Genomic DNA, 21,715 nt, shown 5'->3' on the forward strand with positions numbered 1-21,715 from the left:
CAGATCTTTTATAGAAAAAAAAACACACCCAAAGCAGTAAAGCTAGGAGCTTTAGTCATTCATTTTTTCCACCAAATCCATAGAAATTTTTCTCAGCAACTACACAAAGGAAAGGAACTGAAATTATCCAGAACACAGGAAGAAGGCAAACCCTGGAAAAGGAAGCCAATGAGCCAAACTTCGGATGGGCTCAGCTTGCCCACGCAAGTCTTTCAAGAAAGAAGGGAAGTGCCTAATCAGAAATAAATGGCAATACTCACAAATAAATGGCAATACTCACGAAGCCAGGCACAGCACAGAATATACAAATCCTCATAGGAAAGGCAGTTCTGATCCTTTGACTGCCCAGGTTCTTAGAGTTTACTTCCACCACTCAAGCTCTCAACATAGTCCAGTTTCTGTTGGGGATTTATTTTGTGTTTCCTCCTTTCTTATGGGCACGGAGAGAGCATCAGAACAGCAATGTCCAGGGCTTCTTTGCTCAGTCCCAGGAATGGACTAAGCCTGGATTCTTCCTCTGAGCAGCCAAGTAGGCTGGTACACTCACTGGAAGACAAATCGCCCTGCCCCGGCTTAGCTACAGAGCTAATCGCCTGTCTGAAACCTTAACCCATTATGACTCCTGCAAGGTTTAGAGCAAGAATACTTGTAAGGTGAGGTTGGCTACTAGTTTATCTGAAGCATGGAGAGTATGTAAAACAGGCAAGCCCCAATGAAGGAGCAACTTCCAAAACCTCTCCAGGGGCCAGATGCTTTTGGAGCTTCTCTGATTAAAATCAGAGGAGCCAGAATTCAAAATTCAGAGTCTCTTACTTGTAGGTGGTCCTGGAATTTTAAGTTATGAAACTGAAAAGTAACTATTTCTTACTTAAAAAATAAACGAATGAACACCCAATCTGCTCCAACGTGATCACTATAAGAAAATAAATTATTTCATGTGTAAGCTTCAGTGTGAAAGTAGCCTTCCATGAGTTAATACCTAATAGTTTCATTGAAAATTGAAATGCCATACTGTAAATCCAATAAACAGACACATCTAATGTGAGGATGACACTTGCATGATGCAATATTATCAGGCATTAAAATAGGTTATTAACTTGGCTCAATGAAAACAATGCACATTAAGAAAAGACACTTAAGGGGGGAGGGTGGGGGGTGGGAGATGGGAAGGGATGGAAAGGGAAACAAAGGAGAAGGCTACAATGCTTGAGAAGAAATGTTCTCATTACCTTGCCCATGTAATTGTAACCCTCGGTATGATATTTTCACCAAAAAAAAAAAAAAAAAAAAAAAAAAAAAACCAGGGGAAAGAAAAAAAAAAAAAAAATCAACCTAGGGCCAGGGGTGTGGTTCAAGTGGTAGAATGACTTCCTGTCAAGCATGAGACCAACTTCAAATCCCAGAACTGCCCCAAATAAAAAAAAGCTACAAAAGCGAGAGAAAGAAAAAAAAAAACTCTATCAGTAGACCTCCTATTATGGAAGACATTTTTTATCTGTAACCATTTTACTTTCAGGTTTTGTTTTGTTGTTGGTGGTGGTGGTTGTAGGCTTGAATGATGGGCCTGTCTCTCAGCTTGTTCACTCAAGGCTAGTGGCTCTACCACTTTGAGCCATGGCACCAATACTGGTTTTCTGGTGGTTAATTGGAGTCTCACAGACTTTCCTGCCTGGGCTGGCTTTGAAGTGTGATCCTCGGATCTCAGCCTCCTGAGTAGCTAGGATCACAAGTGTGAGCACCAGTACCCGGCAACTTTCAGGTTTTATATAGTTTTCTACCATACTTCTGATTTTTGATCTTGGGCACCTTTGTTCTGTTCCCTCTGCTCTTCCGCTGGCCTTCCCACACAGCTTACTTGTGGGAGAATGCGAGACAAACAAGAGCATCCATTTTCATCCAATTACCAACGAACCCAAGAGAACCTGGGGAGTCACAGACCATACCCACAAATTAAAGCAGCTCATTTCTAATCAGCACATGCTTTGCCTCCAGGGCAGGGGACCAGATGACACCTCTAAGACTCACCTCCACCGCCATCCTGCAGCTGTGCCTTTCCTTACATAGTCTCAGGAAACACCACGTTGGTTCCAGCCAGATCAGTGAGCGCCAAGTCATCCCATGCTAGACAAACAGTACATGGTTCCCGCTGCTAGGTTTACCACAGTGGGCTCAGAGTTCTCTGTTTGAGAAATACTCCTGCCCAGAAAAAATATTGACACAAGCAAGAGGGACCTGCCTGGAGCTACAGGGTGTGCTGCCTGCTCTGCAGGAGTCTTCCCTCCATCTGCGTGATCCATTCTTATCAGGTGGCCTTTGTACCTCATCTGAGATCAGCACAGAGACAAAACCTGCAGCCAAATCACTGACCAGACTAAGGAGATTCAAACTCCTCAACAGTAAAGCCAACAGTTGTGCCCTTTAACCCAATTGTCCTGCTGCTGTGAAATGAATCTCAGGAAATCAAAAGGGAGGAGGAGGGAAGGACCAAGCCAGAGTATTTTCTGCACCATTATCTACAATGAGTGCAATAGGGAAACTTTCAGTCCAAACATCGCAACAAAAGGAAGAGACATTCAACTGCTAGACATACTCCCCAGAATTGTGTATATTCACTGGGAAACGACTTCCCATGAAGACTTAGGAAAAAATGCAAAAAATCTTAGCAAGAACTAAGTACCAAATGTTACTGGAGCTATGTTTAAGTCTGTTCACATGACAAGGATATAAAAGAAATAGTAAAAATCTGACCTACTGTGGATTTTAAAGTAATCCTCTGCCTCTCAAATTTTATGAATGAGATTATATATTAATTTACACAACAGAATTTCCAATGCAATTCAGTAAGCACCTTAAATTAATACATATCCGATTGAGAGAAAACATATAAATCTAGAAGAGAGAAACTAGAAGGAACTGGGAGCTGAGGTATGGCTCAAGTGACAGAGCACTAGAGCCTGAGCAAAGGGAGAGCCTCAAGGCCCAGGGTTCAAGCCCCAGTCCTGACACATGCGTACATGTGCATGAGCACGCACGCATGCACGCACGCACACACACACACCATTGGTATTTTACCAAGTGCTGGTGGCACATGCTTGTAATTCTAGCTATTTAGGAGTCAGAAATCCGAGAATTGCAGTTCAAACCCATCCCAGGCAGAATCAGCAAAAAGCTGGAAGTGGAGGCATGGCTCAAGTGGGAGAGTACCATCCTTGAGTGAAAAAGCCATGCAAGAGCTTGAGGCCTTGAGTTCCAAAGCCCCATTATAAGGGGGGAAAATTAAAAAATACAAAAGTAAATCAAATGAACTGTGAAAAGCAGCTGTTAGGAAAAGTAAAGGGGGCTGGGAAGGTGGCTCAAGTGGTAGAGCGCTAGCCTTGAGCTGAATTGCTGAGGGACAACGCCCAGGCCCAGAGTTCAGGCCTTACGATCGGATCCCCCCACCAAAAAAAAAGGAAAAGTAAAGATAGAATGGCAGGCATAAAAGTTACATCGCAATGCTCATTTACAGTGCTCATTTCCCTCAACAGGACAGTTTTGCCATCAATGTCAGCCTCTGGCAGAGTGTTGGGAGAGCACTTGAGCAGATGCTGACTACATCAGAAGCTCATGAGAGGAGCTATAAGACAGGGACAATGGTGCAATCCTCTGACATCTGTTTAACAAGCTCGGAATGGTGGTATATGCCTATCCCAGCATTCAAGGTGCTGAGTTCAAGGCCAGTCTGAGACACTGTCTCAGAAAAAAACAATAAACAAAATAAAACAAATAACAACAACAAAAAGTGTCTTTACAGCTAGTGTTTTACCTTTCCCTCACAACCGTCACTGAGGGAGATAGGACAAGTGTTATCATCTTCATCTGACAAATAAGCCACTTGTCATTTGGCTTCTAAAGGAATCCGAAGCTCTAATTAAAATGGCGCAACATTAATTAGTGTTTAGAGAGGTATCAATCAACGTAGCCAGTTCACAACATGACTCAGGAACTTGGGTTAAAAAATAGGCAGGCTGTCTCCATCTGTATACCCTGAAGAAACAGAGTACATCTCCCAACCAATGATCCTCATTTGTTTCCTTGCTAGGAATAAGAGAAGAATCAAGAGCAATTTATGATGCTCCTCTCATTACATTAACAGAAGACATTACAGTCCTTCTATAGAATAGAATACATATTAATAGAAAACAAATTAATGAATTTAATAATAACAGTTCAATAGACATTAAGATTGAAGCTCTGGCGAGCAGGAGAAGACAAATGTTTGGGATTGATGGGGGGGTGGGGCTGGGTGACAAGGAGTGGGAAGCAATCTGGTACAAGGTGGGGACAGGTTTGTCAGGTTTAGAAAATAAGAACAGAATACCCTGGTAAACTAACATTCCAGATGGACAGTACCACTTCTTTGATTAAGTATGTGCTCTATTTTATCTGGCAGCCTATACTCAGGAGACTTTAGCTTCCTTTACAATGTGTGATCCTTCAGGGCAGAGTGTTTTGCTGTTTTGTTTGTTGCTACATGCCTCATTCAAAAACCATACCTGACATAACACCTGCCCCGTACTTGTAAAGTTGACTTCTACGGCAAGGTGCAGAATAAAGTTAATTTTCATACAACTATTTCGTGCACACATTTTGCGCCAGAGCCATGACTTGGTAACTATTACACATTATAGCATTTTCTGTTCTTATTCCAAAATCAGCACCCTTTCCTTTCCTTTCTCTTTTTCTCTCTTTAGTTCTCTTTCTTTCTTCCCCCCCCTCTCTTTTGTGCCAGTCCTAGCGTTTGAACTCAGGGCTTAGATGCTGTCCCTGAGCTTTTGTACTCAAAGCTAGATTTCTATCACTTGAGCCACAGCTCACTTGGGGCTTTTTGGTGGTTAGTGGGAGATTTAAAAGTCTCATGGTCTTTGCCGCACAGGCTGGCTTTGAACCGTGATCCTCATTATCTTTTTCTGCTGAGTAGCTAGGATTATATGTATGAGCCACCAGAGCCTGGCAGTAAAAATAATTTTTAACAGGCATATTATCAAACATGTGAAATACTAAGATTATGGAAAGTGAGCAAGCACATTATTTCTGTATAGTATATTATAGGTTGTCTTTGCTGTTTTTTCTTTTAGACAGTCTTATGCTTCCATATTTGAAAATGTCTGTGTAGAAGCTAGTATTCCTATAAATGTATAGCAGTTGTGTATGACTGAGCCTTTGAAAGAAATTGCAACAGGGATCATGACCACTAAGACAAGCAAAAATCCTCCCTTGTCTGGTCTAAACCTCTGTCTAAAGAAACAAGTCCCCCTGGAGGTCACAAATTAGAGCACTTTCAAACTCAGTGCCCGGACCTGTTAGACAGGACAGATAGGGTAGAAGAGTTACAGTGGGACCTTCAGACCTCAGGAGCAAACAAGGACAGTACATGACATGCCGAGTTCAAAGAGGGATTAGAGGCCAAGTGGTAACTCTCAAAGTCCAGAAACTCCCAGAGATAGGATTTAGCAGAAATATGAGAGTCAAGGTCTAAGGCACCAATAAGATCAAGGGTGTAAATGAAAGTGTGTGTGTGTAGGGGGGAGCTGGCGGGGGGGGGGGGGGGGGGAGAAACTACTCAGTACACCAATTCTATTCTCCTTCCAGAACACAATGCTGCTATTCTAGGGTGCTTGGAGCCAGCAGAATGGGGACCCTGGACTCAAGCTCTGGGAAAGAATTCTCAGATGGCCGATTACTGTTCTCATTCATGGGTTTTTTTTTGGCAGATAACTTGGGAGGAATGGGTATTTGGCAAGATGTCCTGTACAGGTTGTCATCTCTGATGACCTATCATCTCTTAGGAGAATTTTCTCAGAGTATTTTTCTCTTACAAGCTTCTCTCCAATCTTCCATAAACAATATTGAATATTCAAAATACATCAGTTTTTAAGATCTAGTCAAAGGAAGAATCAGAATACAGGCCTTTTATGATTCAAAGACAAGTTGTTGCATAGTTCTCTCTGGAAGTCATTTTATAATTATTTTCCCTTTGGTGAGTATAAAAGCTACCAGAGAATTAGTTTTTAATATCCAGATTCTCAGTTCTACTCTCTTCAGTTAACCTCTCCAGAAAAGGGGCAAGAAGGTTCCTTCAATTTCCATCAGTATTCAGGATTTTACTTCACCTTTTCAACACTTCAATAGAACTGACTTAGGTAATAATTTACTCAGCTGATTTCAGCACATAAAGAGATTCAAATATTAGTTGGCACAAAGACATATATTTAATGCACATACTTGTGCTCTCCCTCTTCCGCTCCCTTGTATTTGTGCTCTCCCTCTTCTTTCTCCCTCTCTTTTCTCTCTCCCTCTTCCCCTCCCTCCTTTCTATTTTCAGAGCCAGGTTACCTGAGGTACAGCCATTAACCTTTGTGATGTGAGCCATGCTGGCTTGAATCCAAGGAGGGGCACTGGAAAGCAGCAAGGAGTCATGCAAATTTCATGCATCAAGTTCCCAAAGGCATCCAACCTGAAATAATAAAGAGAGCCCCATCAAAACGAATCATTTAAAAAATAGGTACAACACTAAATCTTCTAGTTCTGTTTACAAAGATGACTGTTAATGGAGACAGCAAAGTGGCATGAGGGTGGGCAGGGGGTAAGAGTGAAAATCTAGGAAGTGGCTGCCCAGAACATGGAGACAATATCCAGAAATCAAACATGCGTGTGCGCACGCGCACACACACGCACACACGCACACACACACACCACCACCACCACCACTGCCTAGGCACAGACAACTCTAATCACAGCACTTGGCTGTGATTAGTACAGTAGACTCATAAGGGAAACAAAACTGGTTCTTTAAGAAGAGGTCTTCAAGGGCTAAGGATATGGTCTAGTAGTAGACTTGCCTAGCATGCATGAAGCCCTGGGTTCGATTCCTCAGTGCCACATAAACAGAAAAAGATGGAAGTGGCGCTGTGGCTCAAGCAGTAGAGTGCTAGCCTTGAGCAAAAAGAAGCTCAGGGACAGTGCCTAGGCCCTGAGTTTAAGCCCAGGACTGGCAAAAAAAAAAAAAAAAGTAACAACATGCATAGAAAATACTGCATTTTTGTGGGGGCCTCTGGGTGCTGGTGGCTCATGCCTGTAATCCTAGCTACTCAGGAGACTGAGATCTGAAGATTCAAAGCCAGCCTGGGCAGGAAAGGCCATGAGACTTATCTCCAATTACCCACCAGACAATCAGAAGTGGAGCTGTGGTTCAAAGTGGTAGAGTGCTAGCCTTGAGCAAAAGAGCCAGGGACAGAGCCCAGGTCCTGAGTTACAGCTCCAGGACAGGGAAAACAACAACAAATCAAGATGCTGGTAGCTCATCCCTGTAATTCTTGGGAGGTATGGAGATCTGGGAGGACAGTAGTTCCAGGTCAGTCAGGACAAAAAGATCACAGTACCTTATTTCAAACAGAAAAGTTTGGGCATGGTGGGATGTAACTGTTGACACAGGGATGGTCCTGGCCTGCCTGGCCCCAAAGCAATACCTTTGTCTTAAAAATAACCAGAGCAAACAGGGATGGAGAGATTGCCCAAGTAGAGAGTGCACCCTCGCAAGCAAGAAGCCCTGAGTTCAAATCACTGTATAACAAATAACAACAACAGGAGAAGATGATAATATTGATGACAACATCAGTTAATCTCTTAAGGCTGTCATTAAAATCTAAAATGTCACTGACTATGGGGCACACTATGATTTTAAATACCACTGAATTTTCTTTTCTCGCTTTGGTGCTAGTCCTGGGACTTGAACACAAGGCCTGGGTTTTGTCCTTGAGCTTTTTTGCTCAAAGCTGGCACTCTACCTCTACCACTTGAGCCACTCCTCTATTTCGGGCCTTTTGGTAGTTAATTGGAGATAAGAGTCTCACAGACTTTGGGGCTGGCTTTGAACCTTGATCCTTAGATGTCAGCCTCCTAAGTAGCTAGAATTACAGGTGTGAGAAAACCGGCACCCAGCAGTAGTGTGGATTTTTTTTTAAAGATGTCACCAATTAAAATACTTAATTCAATTTTGTTAAAAAAGATATGGACATGTATATGTATTTAATTAAAAGCCATTAGAAATAAAGGAACCAAAATGCACACTCTTGCTAAATCTGGTAAATTTAACTGTGCTGTCAACTTTGAAAAAAAAATTTAAAAAAAATCCCAGTTTACCATTTTGAACCTTATTGTCTAGACATGTTAAACTTGATTTTTCCCCAACCTGGATAGGGGCAACACACTGTACTGAGTATGTAAGATCTTTTCTACATGGGCTTGATTACAGAAACGAATATAGTGTTGTTTAAATGATGAAACATGAACCATCTAGCTTTGTCTAGTCCATGTGGGTTTACTTGCTTTAAAAAAAATCATCAGAAGTGGCGCTGTAGCTCAAGTGGTAGAGCGCTCGCCTTGAGTTGAAGAGCTGAGGGACAACGCCCAGGCCCAGAGTTCAAGCCCCATGACCGACAAAAAAAAAAAAAAAAAATCATCAGAGTAAAAGATCAAAGTATTGGGAAAATGCTATGCAAAAGGCCACTGCCAGGCTGCTGTCATGGAAATTAGAAGAAGTCAGGAATACTTATGAAGGAAAAGGAAATGGCTGATGGATTTGATCACACAGTGGCAGATTTTTTTCCCTCATTTTGAAATAGGCTTGCCCCCGTGGTTCAAGGCCAACTACTGAGGAAAACAAAAATGCTCAGTGAAAATTCAAAAAGATGATTCCCCCTCCACCCCCGCCCTCCCAGCAATGGCTGCTGCCCTAGGCTTATCTAGATACAGTAGGGCATTCTGCTCACTGGAAAAAGACCTTGTTCCTGCCGGTCCCCAGTTTCTGGTGGGCAGCCTACCAGGACAGGATGGCCGTAATCTCTCTGACTAAGGCTTAGTCACCTGACATTCTCTGGGAAACAGTAGCACTAGTTCAGGTTCATGGCATTGCAGAGCAATAAGCTCTGAGGCACAATCAAAGCTGGCTGAACTTAAGAAGGGAGACTTCAGGGATAGAGTGAGCATTCTTTGATGAACAGGAGTCAATGTCAGACAGGTACAGCTTTCTTCTTTAAAACTCTGGGGACTGGGAAATGTACAACAGGGAGTTGGGAAGCCAGTGGGGAAAGGAAAGAAGCCTAGCTTCTGGAATGATTCAATTAATTATTCTAAAAACCACCACCAACAAAACCCTAAACCCAATCCCTGTGCCCCAGCCCCTGGCTAGCCTTGTGTGTCTACACTCTTGCTTCAGAGTGGCTTGCAAATACCACCAGTTCAACTCTGGAGGGCAAACAGAAGACAAGAAGAGACAAGCTGCCTGTGTTAGGGCTGAATGAAATATGTGTCCAAGTATTTGGATGGACATGTGCCCAGAATCTTCCTAGTCAAGCTTCATAAACGATGGCCCCAAGGTTCTTTCTCTGCCTGTCATTGGGCCCCTTTTCACCTGGAAGGAGATCTTTATCTCAGATCCACATTGGTTTCTCTCCCACCTTCCCCTCTGCTGAATAATGCAATCAAAAAAAGGAGGAAGCCTGAAATTAGGAACTACAGCATGTCATGGTAAAATAACAAGACATTGTCATGGAGTGTGGATGCTGAGCATCCACACAGCTGTATGCTGTGTATTGATTCTGCTCAGTTATTATGGCTCGTGTCTGACGGGGGGCCTCAGATGTGAGGACTTGTTCCTCTGAATGATATGCAGATGCTGCTGTCAGTGCATTGTATAAAGCAGAAAAGGTCTGGCCACTGTCCATTCTTTTGTTACAAATCAATAAACTGCCTCTTCTCTTCTCTTGGAAGGGGAGAGTACACGCCAGTAAATCTTACGTGGTATAATGGTGGCTCCGTTCTGCTAAGAAAAAAAAAATGCTTCTTTGAGTTAGAATAATCCATCAATAGAGAAAATAAAGAATTTGTCTTCTCTATTTATTCTAAGAGACTGACATTAATGAACGTGTTCATAGCTCCCCGCACTGTGGTACAGCAGATAATCTAAACAGGGTTGACTTCCTAAATACTGCACATTGCAGAGATGAAACCAATTCTGAAAAAAAGAGCTCATTAGATTTGAAGACAAATATTTGGGGGAAATCGAGATAGCATACAGACTCAAGCCTGGCAGTGCTGAGCAATTCAAGGGTGCTGTATTAGTTAATGAGGCTGAGGATGATGACACTGCTAATGAAAGCTAACCTTACCTCATCAAGCTGAGACATCCATATTCTGAAAGACATGCCATCAGTTAACTAAAAGCAAAATGCTTATGAGAATTACAATGGGACTGTGGTTAAATCTGGTAGAATATATGTTTGGCATATGCAAAGTCCTGGATTCAATCTTCAGCACCCAAATGAAAACAAAAAGAGAAAAAAGAAAAAAAAAAAAGTAACTATAGTGAGTGTTAAGATACATCCTCATTTCAGAGGTGTTAAAACCTGGAAAATCTTAGAATTGGTGAAATTCTGTCATGTTCAAGTCACTATGTTGTTTACACATCACAATAAAATCATGCAAATACTAAAATATCTTCTCTCATTTTTACCAACAGGAAACCAAGTCACAGGAAAGCCTAGAAGCTGTCCAGCTCACCCAGCTAGCACGCCAGACTGACATAGCTAAGCATCACATGCTTTTATCTCCCAAGGCAAAGCACTATTTAAATAAAAACAAACATCCAGTAGCTCACACCTGTAATTCTAGCTACTCAGGAGGCTGAGACCCGAGTATCTCGCTCAAAGGCAGCCAGGGCAGGAAAATCTGTAAGACTGGTTTTTGTTTGTTATTTGAACTCAGGGCCTAGGCCTGGGCCTGAGCTTTTTTGCTCAAGGCTAGCACTCTTTCACCTTAAGCCATAGTGCCACTTCTGATTTTCTAGTGGTTAATTAGAGATAAAGTGTCTTGGGCTGGGAAGGTGGCTGAGTGGCAGAGCGCTTGCCTTGCATGCATTAGGCCCTGGGTTCGATTCCTCAGCACCACATAAGCAGAAAAAGCCAGAAGTGGTACTGTGGCTCAAGTGGTCGAGCACTAGCCTTGATCTGAAGAGCTGAGGGACAGTGCCCAGGCCCAGAGTTCAGGCCCCACGACTGACAAAAAAAAAAAAAAAAAGTCTCATAGACTTTCCTGCCTGGGCTGGCTTCTTCAGATTTCAGATCTTAACCTCCTGAGTAACTAGGATTACAGAAAGTCTTCTCTCCAATAAATTACCAAAAAAAAAAAAAAGCCAGAAGTGGCACTGTAGCTCAAGTGGTAAAGCACTAGCCTTGAGCAAAAGCAGCTCAGGTTCAGTACTCAGGCCCTGAGTTTAAGCCACAGTACAAAACAAAAAACAACACATGCAAAATGAATGTTGTCAGTTCCAGGTATAAAAAAAATGAGGGAACAGTGTGATATTTATTTCAGGTAGTCACCCTACTAAGATTGCATATGCAATGATCCTTTTAGACCATTATATCTCTGAAATCTTCTGAAATATGCTTTTAAAGCAATTGTATTTGCAACCTTACTCCTTGGAATTATGTTATTTTATTTTTATTTATGTATTTTTGTCAGGACTGGCATCTGAACTCCAGGCCTTGAACATCTTGGGCTTGCTTGCCACCAACTCTGTTTTTTGTTGGTTATTTTGAAGATGGACTCTTCCACACTGTTGTGAAAGAGTGGGCTGCCCTTGAACTTCAGTCCTCCAGATCAGGGCCACCTGAGTGGCTAGGAGTACAGGCCTGGGCTGCTAGTGCCCAGAGAGGAGGCTCTTCTATGACACCTAAGAGGTGTCTCTCAACACTTAACTGTCTCTCTCTATTCTGGACTGTACCATGGTATTGCTCTGCTTCATTTTCAACTAACTGTTCCTTAGACTTCAGATAAATGTCATTTGATTCTGTTTGGGGAAAAAAAAATCAAGTACTTTTTCAACTGAAAAAAAAAAAAATCCTTCTGACCACCCAGGACAGGCAAGAAACTCCACAAGGATCTTCAAAAATGACAGAAGTAGGCAGTATAGTTGGGACAAGAATTTGTCATTCCAAATGTCGGTTATGAAAAAAAAACAACAACAGTGATTTTGGTGTAATTATTTTCCAATTGTTCTTCATGACAGTATTTTTCTTTGCTTAATGATACAATTAAGAAAACAATATATAATTAACCATAATGAATTCTGCCTAAAATTTGGAAAAGATTAAATATTTTTAAAAAAAAAAAACCAGGAATAATCAGTTTCACAATTCTAACCAATCCTTTTTTTTGTAACTGCTGCAGGCAATGTCTTTCCAATATTATGACTAGGTAAATATTTTAATTGATTGACTTAATGCATGTTAAAGTTGTTAAAGATCTACCACATCCTAGGGTTTGGCGCCAGACACTTGGTTTCTTTGGAAGGCATTGGACCTTTTCCCCAGGTTCACATCTAATGCTGGAACCTGGGGAAGACAACAGAAGGAGGACAGTGTGCACATAATTCAGCTGCAATCTACAGTAAGGCCTCTTTGTGGACCCTAAGCAGTCAGAGGGGCAGGGAGACCAGTTGCCCTCAATCTCAAGGAGTATTTTCCAGGGCAAGAAGCATAGAGGGTATCCTGGGGGGCAGGAAAGGCCTATTATGAAAGGGCGGGGGGGGGGGTGGGAGGGGATGATGAGAGAGAGAGAGAGAGAGAGAGAGAGAGAGCGCAGGGAAGAGATGGGGAGAGGGTAGAGAGGGGGAGACAAAGGGAGAGAGAGAGGGAGAAGGAGATAAAATGAAAAGAAAGGGAGGAAAGAAAGAAGGAAAGAGAAGGGGGAAAGCAAAGAGAATGGGGAGGAAGAGGGGGAAGAGGGGCAGAAGGAGAGAGAGGAGAGAGGGGGTAGAGACAGGGGAAGAAAGGGAGGGAAAACAAAGAGGGAGAGAGCAAGAGAGCAGCTACCAGAGTAGAGCAGTTTGCTAAGGAGAAGTTAGTCATAATGAATCGAGAAGAGGAATCTAGAGGAAGTATAGAAAGGAAAAAAAAAACAACTTGAACACAAATCCACATATGCAAACACACAACTTGCTTTACCCTAACCTTATTTATTTATCTATTCTTGTGTGCCAGTCCTGGGGCCTGAACTCAAGCTCCTCTGAGCTGTTTCTGCTGCTGCTTCTTCCCCCGCTCCCCTCTCAAAGTGAGCGCTCTACCATTTGAGCCACAGCTTTTGGTGGTTTGGGTGGCTTTTTGATGGTTAACTGCAGATAAGAGTCTCACAGACTTTCCTGCCCAGGCAGGCTTTAACTGAGATCCTCAGATCTCAGCCTCTGGAGGAGCCACTGGTACCTGGCTCAATAATCTTTATTTTTTAAAAAAAAGCAGAGCTCAATTTTTTTCTTCAGATGTTAGTTTTTCAAAGTCATCCAAGCATCTAATACTATGTTTGTCAAATATGATTCTGGACATACTCCCACACACTTTGCAAAGGCAGCCAGGACCGGATACTGGCCTTCATTTCCAATGCAGACACAGGATGGAATTCATTTATTAGGGCAAAGTTTACGCTATGTTTATCCAAAAAGTAATATTTGCAACATTTTTCTTGTGTTAGCAGAGTTTGGTATTTTTATCACAGGGACGAATTAATGTGCAGAAAATAAAGAGGAAACATGGAAGCAATTGTGAATAGTTCCTTCATTTGTTCATCCACTCACCTACCGACCCATCTACCCACCTGTCCACCCACTCACCAACCCATCCATCCATCCATCCATCCATCCAATGCTTGTCCATTATGTTCCAAGCTCTGGTTCTTAGGAAACAGAAATGAACTAAAGACACCCACTTTCCTCTCCAAAATAAGGTAGGCAGTGATCTATGCATTGTGCCCAAAGGAAACTCCAGTTCATAGTGACTTAATCGATTAGCTACAGCTACACTAAAAGCCAGTAACTCATTCTTCTTTTCTGCCTTACTTGGGAAAAGGTCCAAGGTAAAATCTGCTTCTTTGGGCCTGAAGTGGGCACAGGTGTGTCCCACAGCAGAGCCTCTCACTTTTTGGATACACATAGCCACACCCACTCTAGATCACAGCTGTGTGGGAAAGGTTCTGAGGAGCAGATTAGCGCCATTTTAGGCTGCAAGTGCTTTGAGAGTCTCTCGCTGGCCCTGCTCCAGCTGGGTTGCTGGGACACTTCCTGAACACTTCATGAGAAATGATGCTTGCAACGTTTCTTTCCAGGAAATTTTCCATGGTGAAGGTTGATCAGCTCTGACAGCCTAGGATGAAAACCAATTGCTCTGCTACAAAAGGAGCGGCAGACAGCCTGGAGAAGAGCACCTGAATATAATTAGGATTATCCTTTTGTTACTACTTTGACATTTCCTGTTGACTTCAAAGGAATGTAATTTTCTGACTACAATGTAATAGTATTGACTTGTTTTTGTCCATCTGTTAGTAGGTTTAAGAAAAACAGATTCTAACAGAGACCTAAATATTAATTAATTAATTAATTTATTTATTTATTGGTCCTAAGGTTTGACCTGAAGCCAGGCTGATGACAAGCCACACTATACATGGGCTGGAAGCAGAGAGAAGACCACTAGGTCATCTTAGACAATTCCAAGTGGTCAGGGGCTACAGCAGTGCTCTCTGAGGCAACTCCTTTGCCCTGTGCAGCTGGGGAAATGCCCCAGGTTGGAGAAGCAGACTTCAGAGCTAAAACTTAAACAACTTCCTCCTCGCTCAGAGGCTGCGCCTCTTCCTGTTTGGTCCTCAGGAAACAGAAATGAACAAAAGACACCTGCTAACAGGTGTTGGTGGCAATATCTCCACCAACTGCACAATAAGAAGAACACCAGGAAATAGACTTCCTAATGCAGGCTGCCATGGTTGGATTCAAAGCAGCCAGCAGAGGCTGAAATTATGGCTCAATAAGTCTTGACTCCTTTCAGGGCACAGCCAAGGGTCTAACAGGCTCCTGAAATGAGGGCCTGAGGGCATTTCTGAACATTTGACTTCCTGGACACTAAAACCAAGCAGCAGAATCTGGGGCAAGGAGGAGGTTGAAGGCAAGATCCCCAAACTCAAAAAGACAGGAAATGCTCACATCCAGTTACAGGGAAAAGACCGTTAGGTCTGAGTATCGTAAGGACACACAATTAACTTACTTTTTTTTTATTTTTGGAAACTCAGAGCAGATGAGTTAGATAAACAAAGAACAAAAGTTTCTAGCTATCCATCAATGTTCAATCGTGGTAAATACCTCTTAGTCCTAATTAAGGATGTCTGAAATCTTCATGTCATTGCTTTCATTAGTTGGACACTGTTCTTAAGGAATGACTTCAACAACTTCAGTGGTGATAGGCGCACGCTTGGATTTGTTAACATTCTGGAATCCTGGTGCTACTGAGAGGTAAATCCTAGGTCTGGCTAACATTATTAATTGATTGATTTTTTTTTTAAAGTAAGAGTCATAGGCTCTGCACCATAGGCCTAGACAATCAATCTGTACGTCAACAGACTCCTAAGATACACATTGAAGTGTGACAAGATCTGGCTCGGTCCTTATTTTCACCATCACGCCCTGAGTTTCCTAATGTGGAACTTTCTGTGCGAAAGGAAATACAGGAGCAGTGGCTTGTAATCTTGGGTGGTCACTGGAATTACTGTCCAAGGCCCCACCATAGTCAAACAAATTACCGCCTGGGGTAATTTGGGGTAAGTTGGGGCTGAAGAAGTATTTTTTAAGGCTTGTCCAGGAGAACCCAGTTATATGCTTGATGGAGATTGGTCTATTTCAGTGGTTCTCCAAGTGTGGTCCTTGGATGAATAGAATCAGCAATATCAAAGAACTTACTAGAAAGGCATATTTCTTCTTTTCTTCCTTCCACTCTTCTCTGTCCGACTCCTACATACATAGTGATTGCTTATAAAAAGGGAACTCAAAAGCTCCAGGAAATTCTCAGAAGGCAGCTACTCTGGTGTATCTTGTGTAGTTAACACTTGAGATACATTTTTTATGTTTTACAAGGAAGACTGTAAGTGTGTGAGTGGGCTGGTGCTGTGGCTTGAACTCAGGGCCTAGATACTGTGTCTTAGTATTTTGTGCTCAATGCTCAAGACTGGCACTCTACCATTCGAGCCATACTTCCACTTCCAGATGTCTGGTGATTAACTGGAGATCAGAGTCTCATAGACTTTCCTGCCTGGGCTGGCTTTGAATTGCAATCCTCAGATCTCAGCCTCCTGAGTAGTTAGGCTTACAGGTATGAGCCACCAGCACCTGGCCTAAGGAAGCTGTCTAAAGTTTACTTAGGAAGAGCTTTCTTTCTAAGGGATCAGGAGGGGGTGGCTATAAGGGTGGTACTTAAATTCTGCTGTCCAATAGGTAGCTAGGAAACAAAGGATGCTCCACTAAGGTTTATAGTAGCTACAGCTTTTCTCCCTACGTTTGGTAATACATCATCCCCAGACTTTCCCCCCTGGGGGTCTCTAGCATGGAGTAAAAACTAGCGTGCTGGTAGAGGGCTTGAACTGAGGGCCTCATGCTTTTGTCTTGACTTGCTTGCTTATGGCTAGGGATCTCCCTTGTAAGCCACAGCTCCAGCCTCAAATTTGTATTTTTAGTCTACTTCCCCACATGGCCCTTGTTGTGAGAGAGGCTATAGAACACACTGCCTCACAGGTCCCTTTTTCTCTGGACCAAGTTGTGTTAGCATCACCTGGGAATTTACTAGAAATGCAGTCAGGCTCTGTACCCAGAATCAGAGGTACACCAGCCATCTGTGTGGTAACAAGTCTTCTAGATGCTCGCTTGCTTCTTCCTTCCTTCCTTCCTTCCTTCCTTCGTTCCTTCCTTTTCTTTTTTTTTCCTTTGGAGCCCGTCCTGGAGCTTGAACGTAGAACCAGAGCCCAAGGCAAGTGCAAGGCAAGTGTTCTAGTACTTGAGCCATAGCTCCACTTCTGGTTTTGTTTTTGTTTTTTGGTTTTGTTTTGTTTTTTGGCGATTAACTGGAGATAGGAGTCTTACAGACTTTGCTGCTCAAGCTGGCTTCAAACTGTGATCCTTAGATCTCAGCCTCCTGAGTAGCTAGAATTACAGGCATAAGCTACTGGTGTCCAGCCTTCCAGATAATTTGAAAGCTATGGCACAAAGCTTTCTTAAGGAATGACTATAACAACTTCAGTGAGAACCTGGTGCCATTCAAACATCTGGTTTTCAGTGAGAAGCCTTGGGCTGGACAAAGCATCCTCATTACTTCCAGGCATGAGATGCTGTGATTGTGATCTTCTAAACCCTGGTCCCAGGAGGAATGTAGCCCTTCCTTGGCTGGATGTTGACTTATCAGGTAAGACCACAGGGGATGCTAGGCCTGGGCCTCCCAGGTCCTCACTGCCTCCTGAAGCAACTTTAGCAGGGCAGTGAACGTGGTGTGTGTGTGTGGGGGGAGGGGGTGATTCCCTAACACCATTAAAAAGAAAACATCAAAATTTGGTATGTAGTTTTCCAATTCTTCCAGTGCTTGTGAGAAGGTAAGTGTGCTTAGTTTAAAAAGCCACTTTGTAGGAGCTGGTGGCTTACACCTCTAATCCTAACTATTCAGGAAACTGAGATCAAAGTCAATCTGGGGTAGGGAAGTACGTGAGACTATTATCTTCAATTAACCACCAGAAAACCGGAATTGTGCTGTAGCTCAGTAGAGCGCTAGACTTGAACAAAAGAGCTCAGAGACAGTGTCCAGGTTCCCAGTTCAAGTTTCACAACTGACCTCCACCCCCACCCCCCAAAAAAAACCCACAAACACTGCTACTTTATAACTTTTAACATTGTATTATAACCATTTTTCTAAGACAATAATTTCTTTTTAATGCAACATAGTATTCTTCTTTCACATGTTTCATACTTTAACTTTCCTTTTCTTTTTCAGTATCTAGCTATTTTTCACATTGTAACATTTTTGATGGATACATGTTTACATATAAGCTTTGAATATTTGTCTAGGGATTTCCTGAGTGATTCCAAGAAGTAAGTTTGCAAGAAGAAAGATGGAGCCTAAAGCTATCATATAATAGAGGTAATGTTAGCCGGGCGCTGGTGGCTCACGCCTGTAATCCTAGCTACTCAGGAGGCTGAGATCTGAGGATCGCGGTTCAAAGCCAGCCCGGACAGGAGAGACCGTGAGACTCCTATCTCCAATAAACCACCAGAAAACCGGAAGTGGCGCTGTAGCTCAAGTGGTAGAGCGCTCGCCTTGAGCTGAAGAGCTGAGGGACAGCACCCAGGCCCAGAGTTCAAGCCCCACGACCGACAAAAAAAAAAAAAAAATAGAGGTAATGTTGGGCTAGGAAGGTGGCTCAATGGTAGAGCCCTTGCCTTGCATGCTTGAGGCCCTGGATTCGATTCCTTAGCACCACATAAGCAAAAAAGAAAAAGAAAAAAGCCGGAAGTGGCGCTGTGGCTCAAGTGGTAGAGCTCTATCCTTGAGCTGAAGAGCTGAGGGACAGCACCCAGGCCCAGAGTCCAGGCCCCACAACCGGACACACACACACACACAAAAATAGAGGTAATGTTATCTTCTGAAAAAGAATTAGCAGCTTATATCCTCACAAAAGTCTTGTTGTGAGGGACAATAAAAGTGAGCTCCATTCCTGAGTGTATTGCTTTGAATACCATTCCTTAACACAATGTATCAAAAATGTATCTGCATACAGTTATAGTATTACCATTAAGTCAGTGCTTTATATAAAAATCGACATAGAGACTCTGTTTATTCTTGGCTCAGAGCAATTTACATTTTATGAAGCCCAACTCTTGTACATAATATATAAACATTGTCTCTGAGGGCAAGTGTATTAATGATTTTTAATTCTCTCATCCACTAGTTTAAAAATTAGAAATCCTTAATTTACATAGAGCGCTTCATTCGACACTCTCTACATTGCACAGAGCCAAAGATGAAACAATTAGAGACATGAATAAACTGCAGACTCCTGTCCTGTGTCTGAAAGCGTGCTAAGCGAACAAAGACATTGAGTCATGAGCATAGATGGGAAGGCACCATTGGCTTACACGCGTAATCTTAGCTACTTAGGAGGCTGAGATCTGAGGATTGCAATTCAAAGCCAGCCTGGGCAGGAAAATCTGTGAGACTCTTATTTCTAGTTAACCACTAGAAAACTGGGCAGGAAAGTCTGTGAGATTCTTATCTCCAATTAACCATCAAAAAGCTGGAAGTGGAATTGTGGCTCAAAGTAGCAGAGTGCTGGCCTTCAGCACAAAAACTCAGGAACAGTGCCCAGGCCTTGAGTTCAAACCCCATGACCAATAACAACAACAAATACTCCTGAAGTCACTATCATACAGGCATCTTATATGTATTCCTACCCTATGAAGTTTAACTTACTAGCAAGATATTATCAAAGTGCACTGTGGGTGCTAAGGAAGGCTGTCAATCATGTGCAGTGTCAAATGACACCATGGTACTCTCAATCATTCCCAGTTAGTATAAAGCGAACAGAATACTCTAGGAAGAGAAGACACCGCCAAAACACAAAAACAAAACAAAACAAAAACCCCCAAACTTCAGGAAACCAAAGCTCAGAAAAGTATACCCACTTGGCATGACTCTGCAATCCCTCATAATCACACTGTGTGTGCGTGTGTGTGTGTGTGTGTGTGTGTGTGTGTGTGTGTGCGTGTGTGTGCACAGTCCTACAGCTTCTATAGCTTCAACTCAGGGCCTAGGCACTCTCCCTAAGCTTTTTGCTCAAGACTAGTAGTCTACCACTCGAGCCACAGCTCCATTTGAGCCACAATTCCACTTCCAGCTTTTTGATAGTTAATTGGAGATAAGAATCGCACAGACTTTCCTGCCCAGGCTGGCTTCCAACCACCATCCTTCCACTGCAGCCTCCTGAGTAGCTAGGGTAGCAGGCAGGACCCACCAGCACCTGGCCATAAAAGAGTAAATCTTAAAACAACAACTACAATAAAAGTTAAGCACCAAAAGATACTTGAAGGCAGTGGCTTTGAAAAGTTTGTGGAAGTCATGAATCTTCTCATCAAAACATGCAGGAATTGCCAGATGGTGGCTCACCCCTGTCATCCTGGCTACTTAGGAGGCTGAGATCTGAGGATCATGGTTCAAAGCCAGCCTGCGCAGTTAAGTCTGTGAGCTTCATCTCCTATTAAATACCAGAAAACCGGAAGTGGCTCTGTGGCTCAAGTGGTAGAGCACTCGCCTTGAGCTGAAGGGCTCAGGGACAGAGCCCAGGCCCAGAGCTCAAGCCCTACAACTGATTTAAAAAAATTCAGGAATATACATACTTAACCCTCCAAAACCTATTTCAAAGGTTTTTGTTTTAAAATACATGTCACTATCATTTTCAGCATGTAATTAAAAAAAAAATTCTTAAACTTGTGTTTTGCGTAAGATCTTTACAAACTATGACCTAACCAAGCACTGAAATGACCTTTTCCTGTTCTAACTCTATATTTCCAAATAACTTTTCCTTTTTTTTTTCCTGGTCAATTGTGGGGCTTGAACTCAGGGGCTCTGGCTCTGTACCTGAGCTTTTCTGCCAGAGCTCTATCACGTTAAGCCACACGTCCGGTTGTGTGGTGGTTCATTGGAGATAAGAGTCTCACATATTTTCCTGCCTGGGCTGGCTTTGAATGATGATCCTCGGCTCTCAGCCTCCTGAGTAACTAGGATTACTGGTGTGAGCCACTTGCACCAGGCTCCTCTTATACATATTTTTTTAAATACAAAAATGCACTTTTGTTTTGTTACAAAAATCTATTTAATATATAAAACTATAAAGTTGAAGGGGAAAAAAGACAAATTTGCTCAGTCATATGCATACATTAATTAAACAAAACAAATACATCTTGCAGATTGCCAGGGAACACTTACCCGCACAGCTGCTTCTACACCGGCCTTGCAGACAGAAAAGCTGCCAAGGACAGGCATAAAAATACAACTCCCAAAATACCCAAAGAAGTCAGTAGCTTTCTTCCGTCTATAGAAGCCCACTAGAGAGAGTTGGGGGGAGGGGAGAAAAAGGAGTTAGGCACCTATTTATTCTGAAGGACATAGAAGTTAATTTGCCTTCAGAAATTCAAACTCACTTCAAATAAGAATTAACTGCCATAAAGCCTAGCCTGACTTGAACCTGTCTCCCACAAGGATAGACAATGCTGTCAAGTCATTTCTGAGAAATGCAAAAACACTGCTCAGTTCTGCTTAAGAATCAATAATTCTGAATAGGAAATTTCCAACTGTTAAGTTTATGTGCTACGGAGATGAGCAAAAGCCAGTTACTTGTTCAAAATCAGGCCTCCAGCTGAGCTCTATTCTGCCTCTAGTTTAGCGAAGCTCAATCCTACTCCTAGTTTTAAGTTTTTCAAGTGTAAGTCAATTTAGAGAAGCTGCCTTGAAAATGGAGCCTTTTTTTTTTTTTTTTTTTTTTAAGATTAGGGAGATAAATAAACGGGTCTTGGCTGGGTGTTGGTGGCTCACACCTGTAATCCTAGCTACTCAGGAGGCTGAGCCTCGAGGATAGTGATTCAGAGCCAGCCCGGGCAAGAAAGTCCATGACACTCTTATCTTCAATTAACCACGCCTAAACTAGAAGTGGACCTGTAGTTCAAAGTGGTAGAGCATTTGTCTTGAGCAAAAAAGCTGAGAGGCAATGCCCAGGTCCTGAGATCAAGCCCCATGACCAACCAAAAAAAAAAAAAAAAAAAAAAAGACTGGGA

The 21,715-nt window shown here is 42.6% G+C and overlaps 1 protein-coding gene across 3 annotated transcripts in view; it reads right to left on the reverse strand.

The window, feature by feature from the left end:
- Positions 1 to 21,715, reverse strand: part of Kank1 (KN motif and ankyrin repeat domains 1) — a 183,280-nt gene that overhangs the window by 58,434 nt on the left and 103,131 nt on the right. For all 3 annotated transcript variants that reach the window (XM_042699354.1, XM_042699352.1, XM_042699353.1), the window contains exon 3: positions 6,376 to 6,496. In XM_042699354.1, coding sequence (XP_042555288.1) covers positions 6,376 to 6,412 — 37 coding nt within the window. In that variant the 5' untranslated portion in view covers positions 6,413 to 6,496. The remainder of the gene's footprint in view (positions 1 to 6,375; positions 6,497 to 21,715) is intronic.

Source organism: Dipodomys spectabilis, unplaced genomic scaffold (assembly GCF_019054845.1).
Source record: "Dipodomys spectabilis isolate Male_0828 unplaced genomic scaffold, ASM1905484v1 ptg000241l, whole genome shotgun sequence".
NCBI lineage: Eukaryota > Metazoa > Chordata > Mammalia > Rodentia > Heteromyidae > Dipodomys > Dipodomys spectabilis.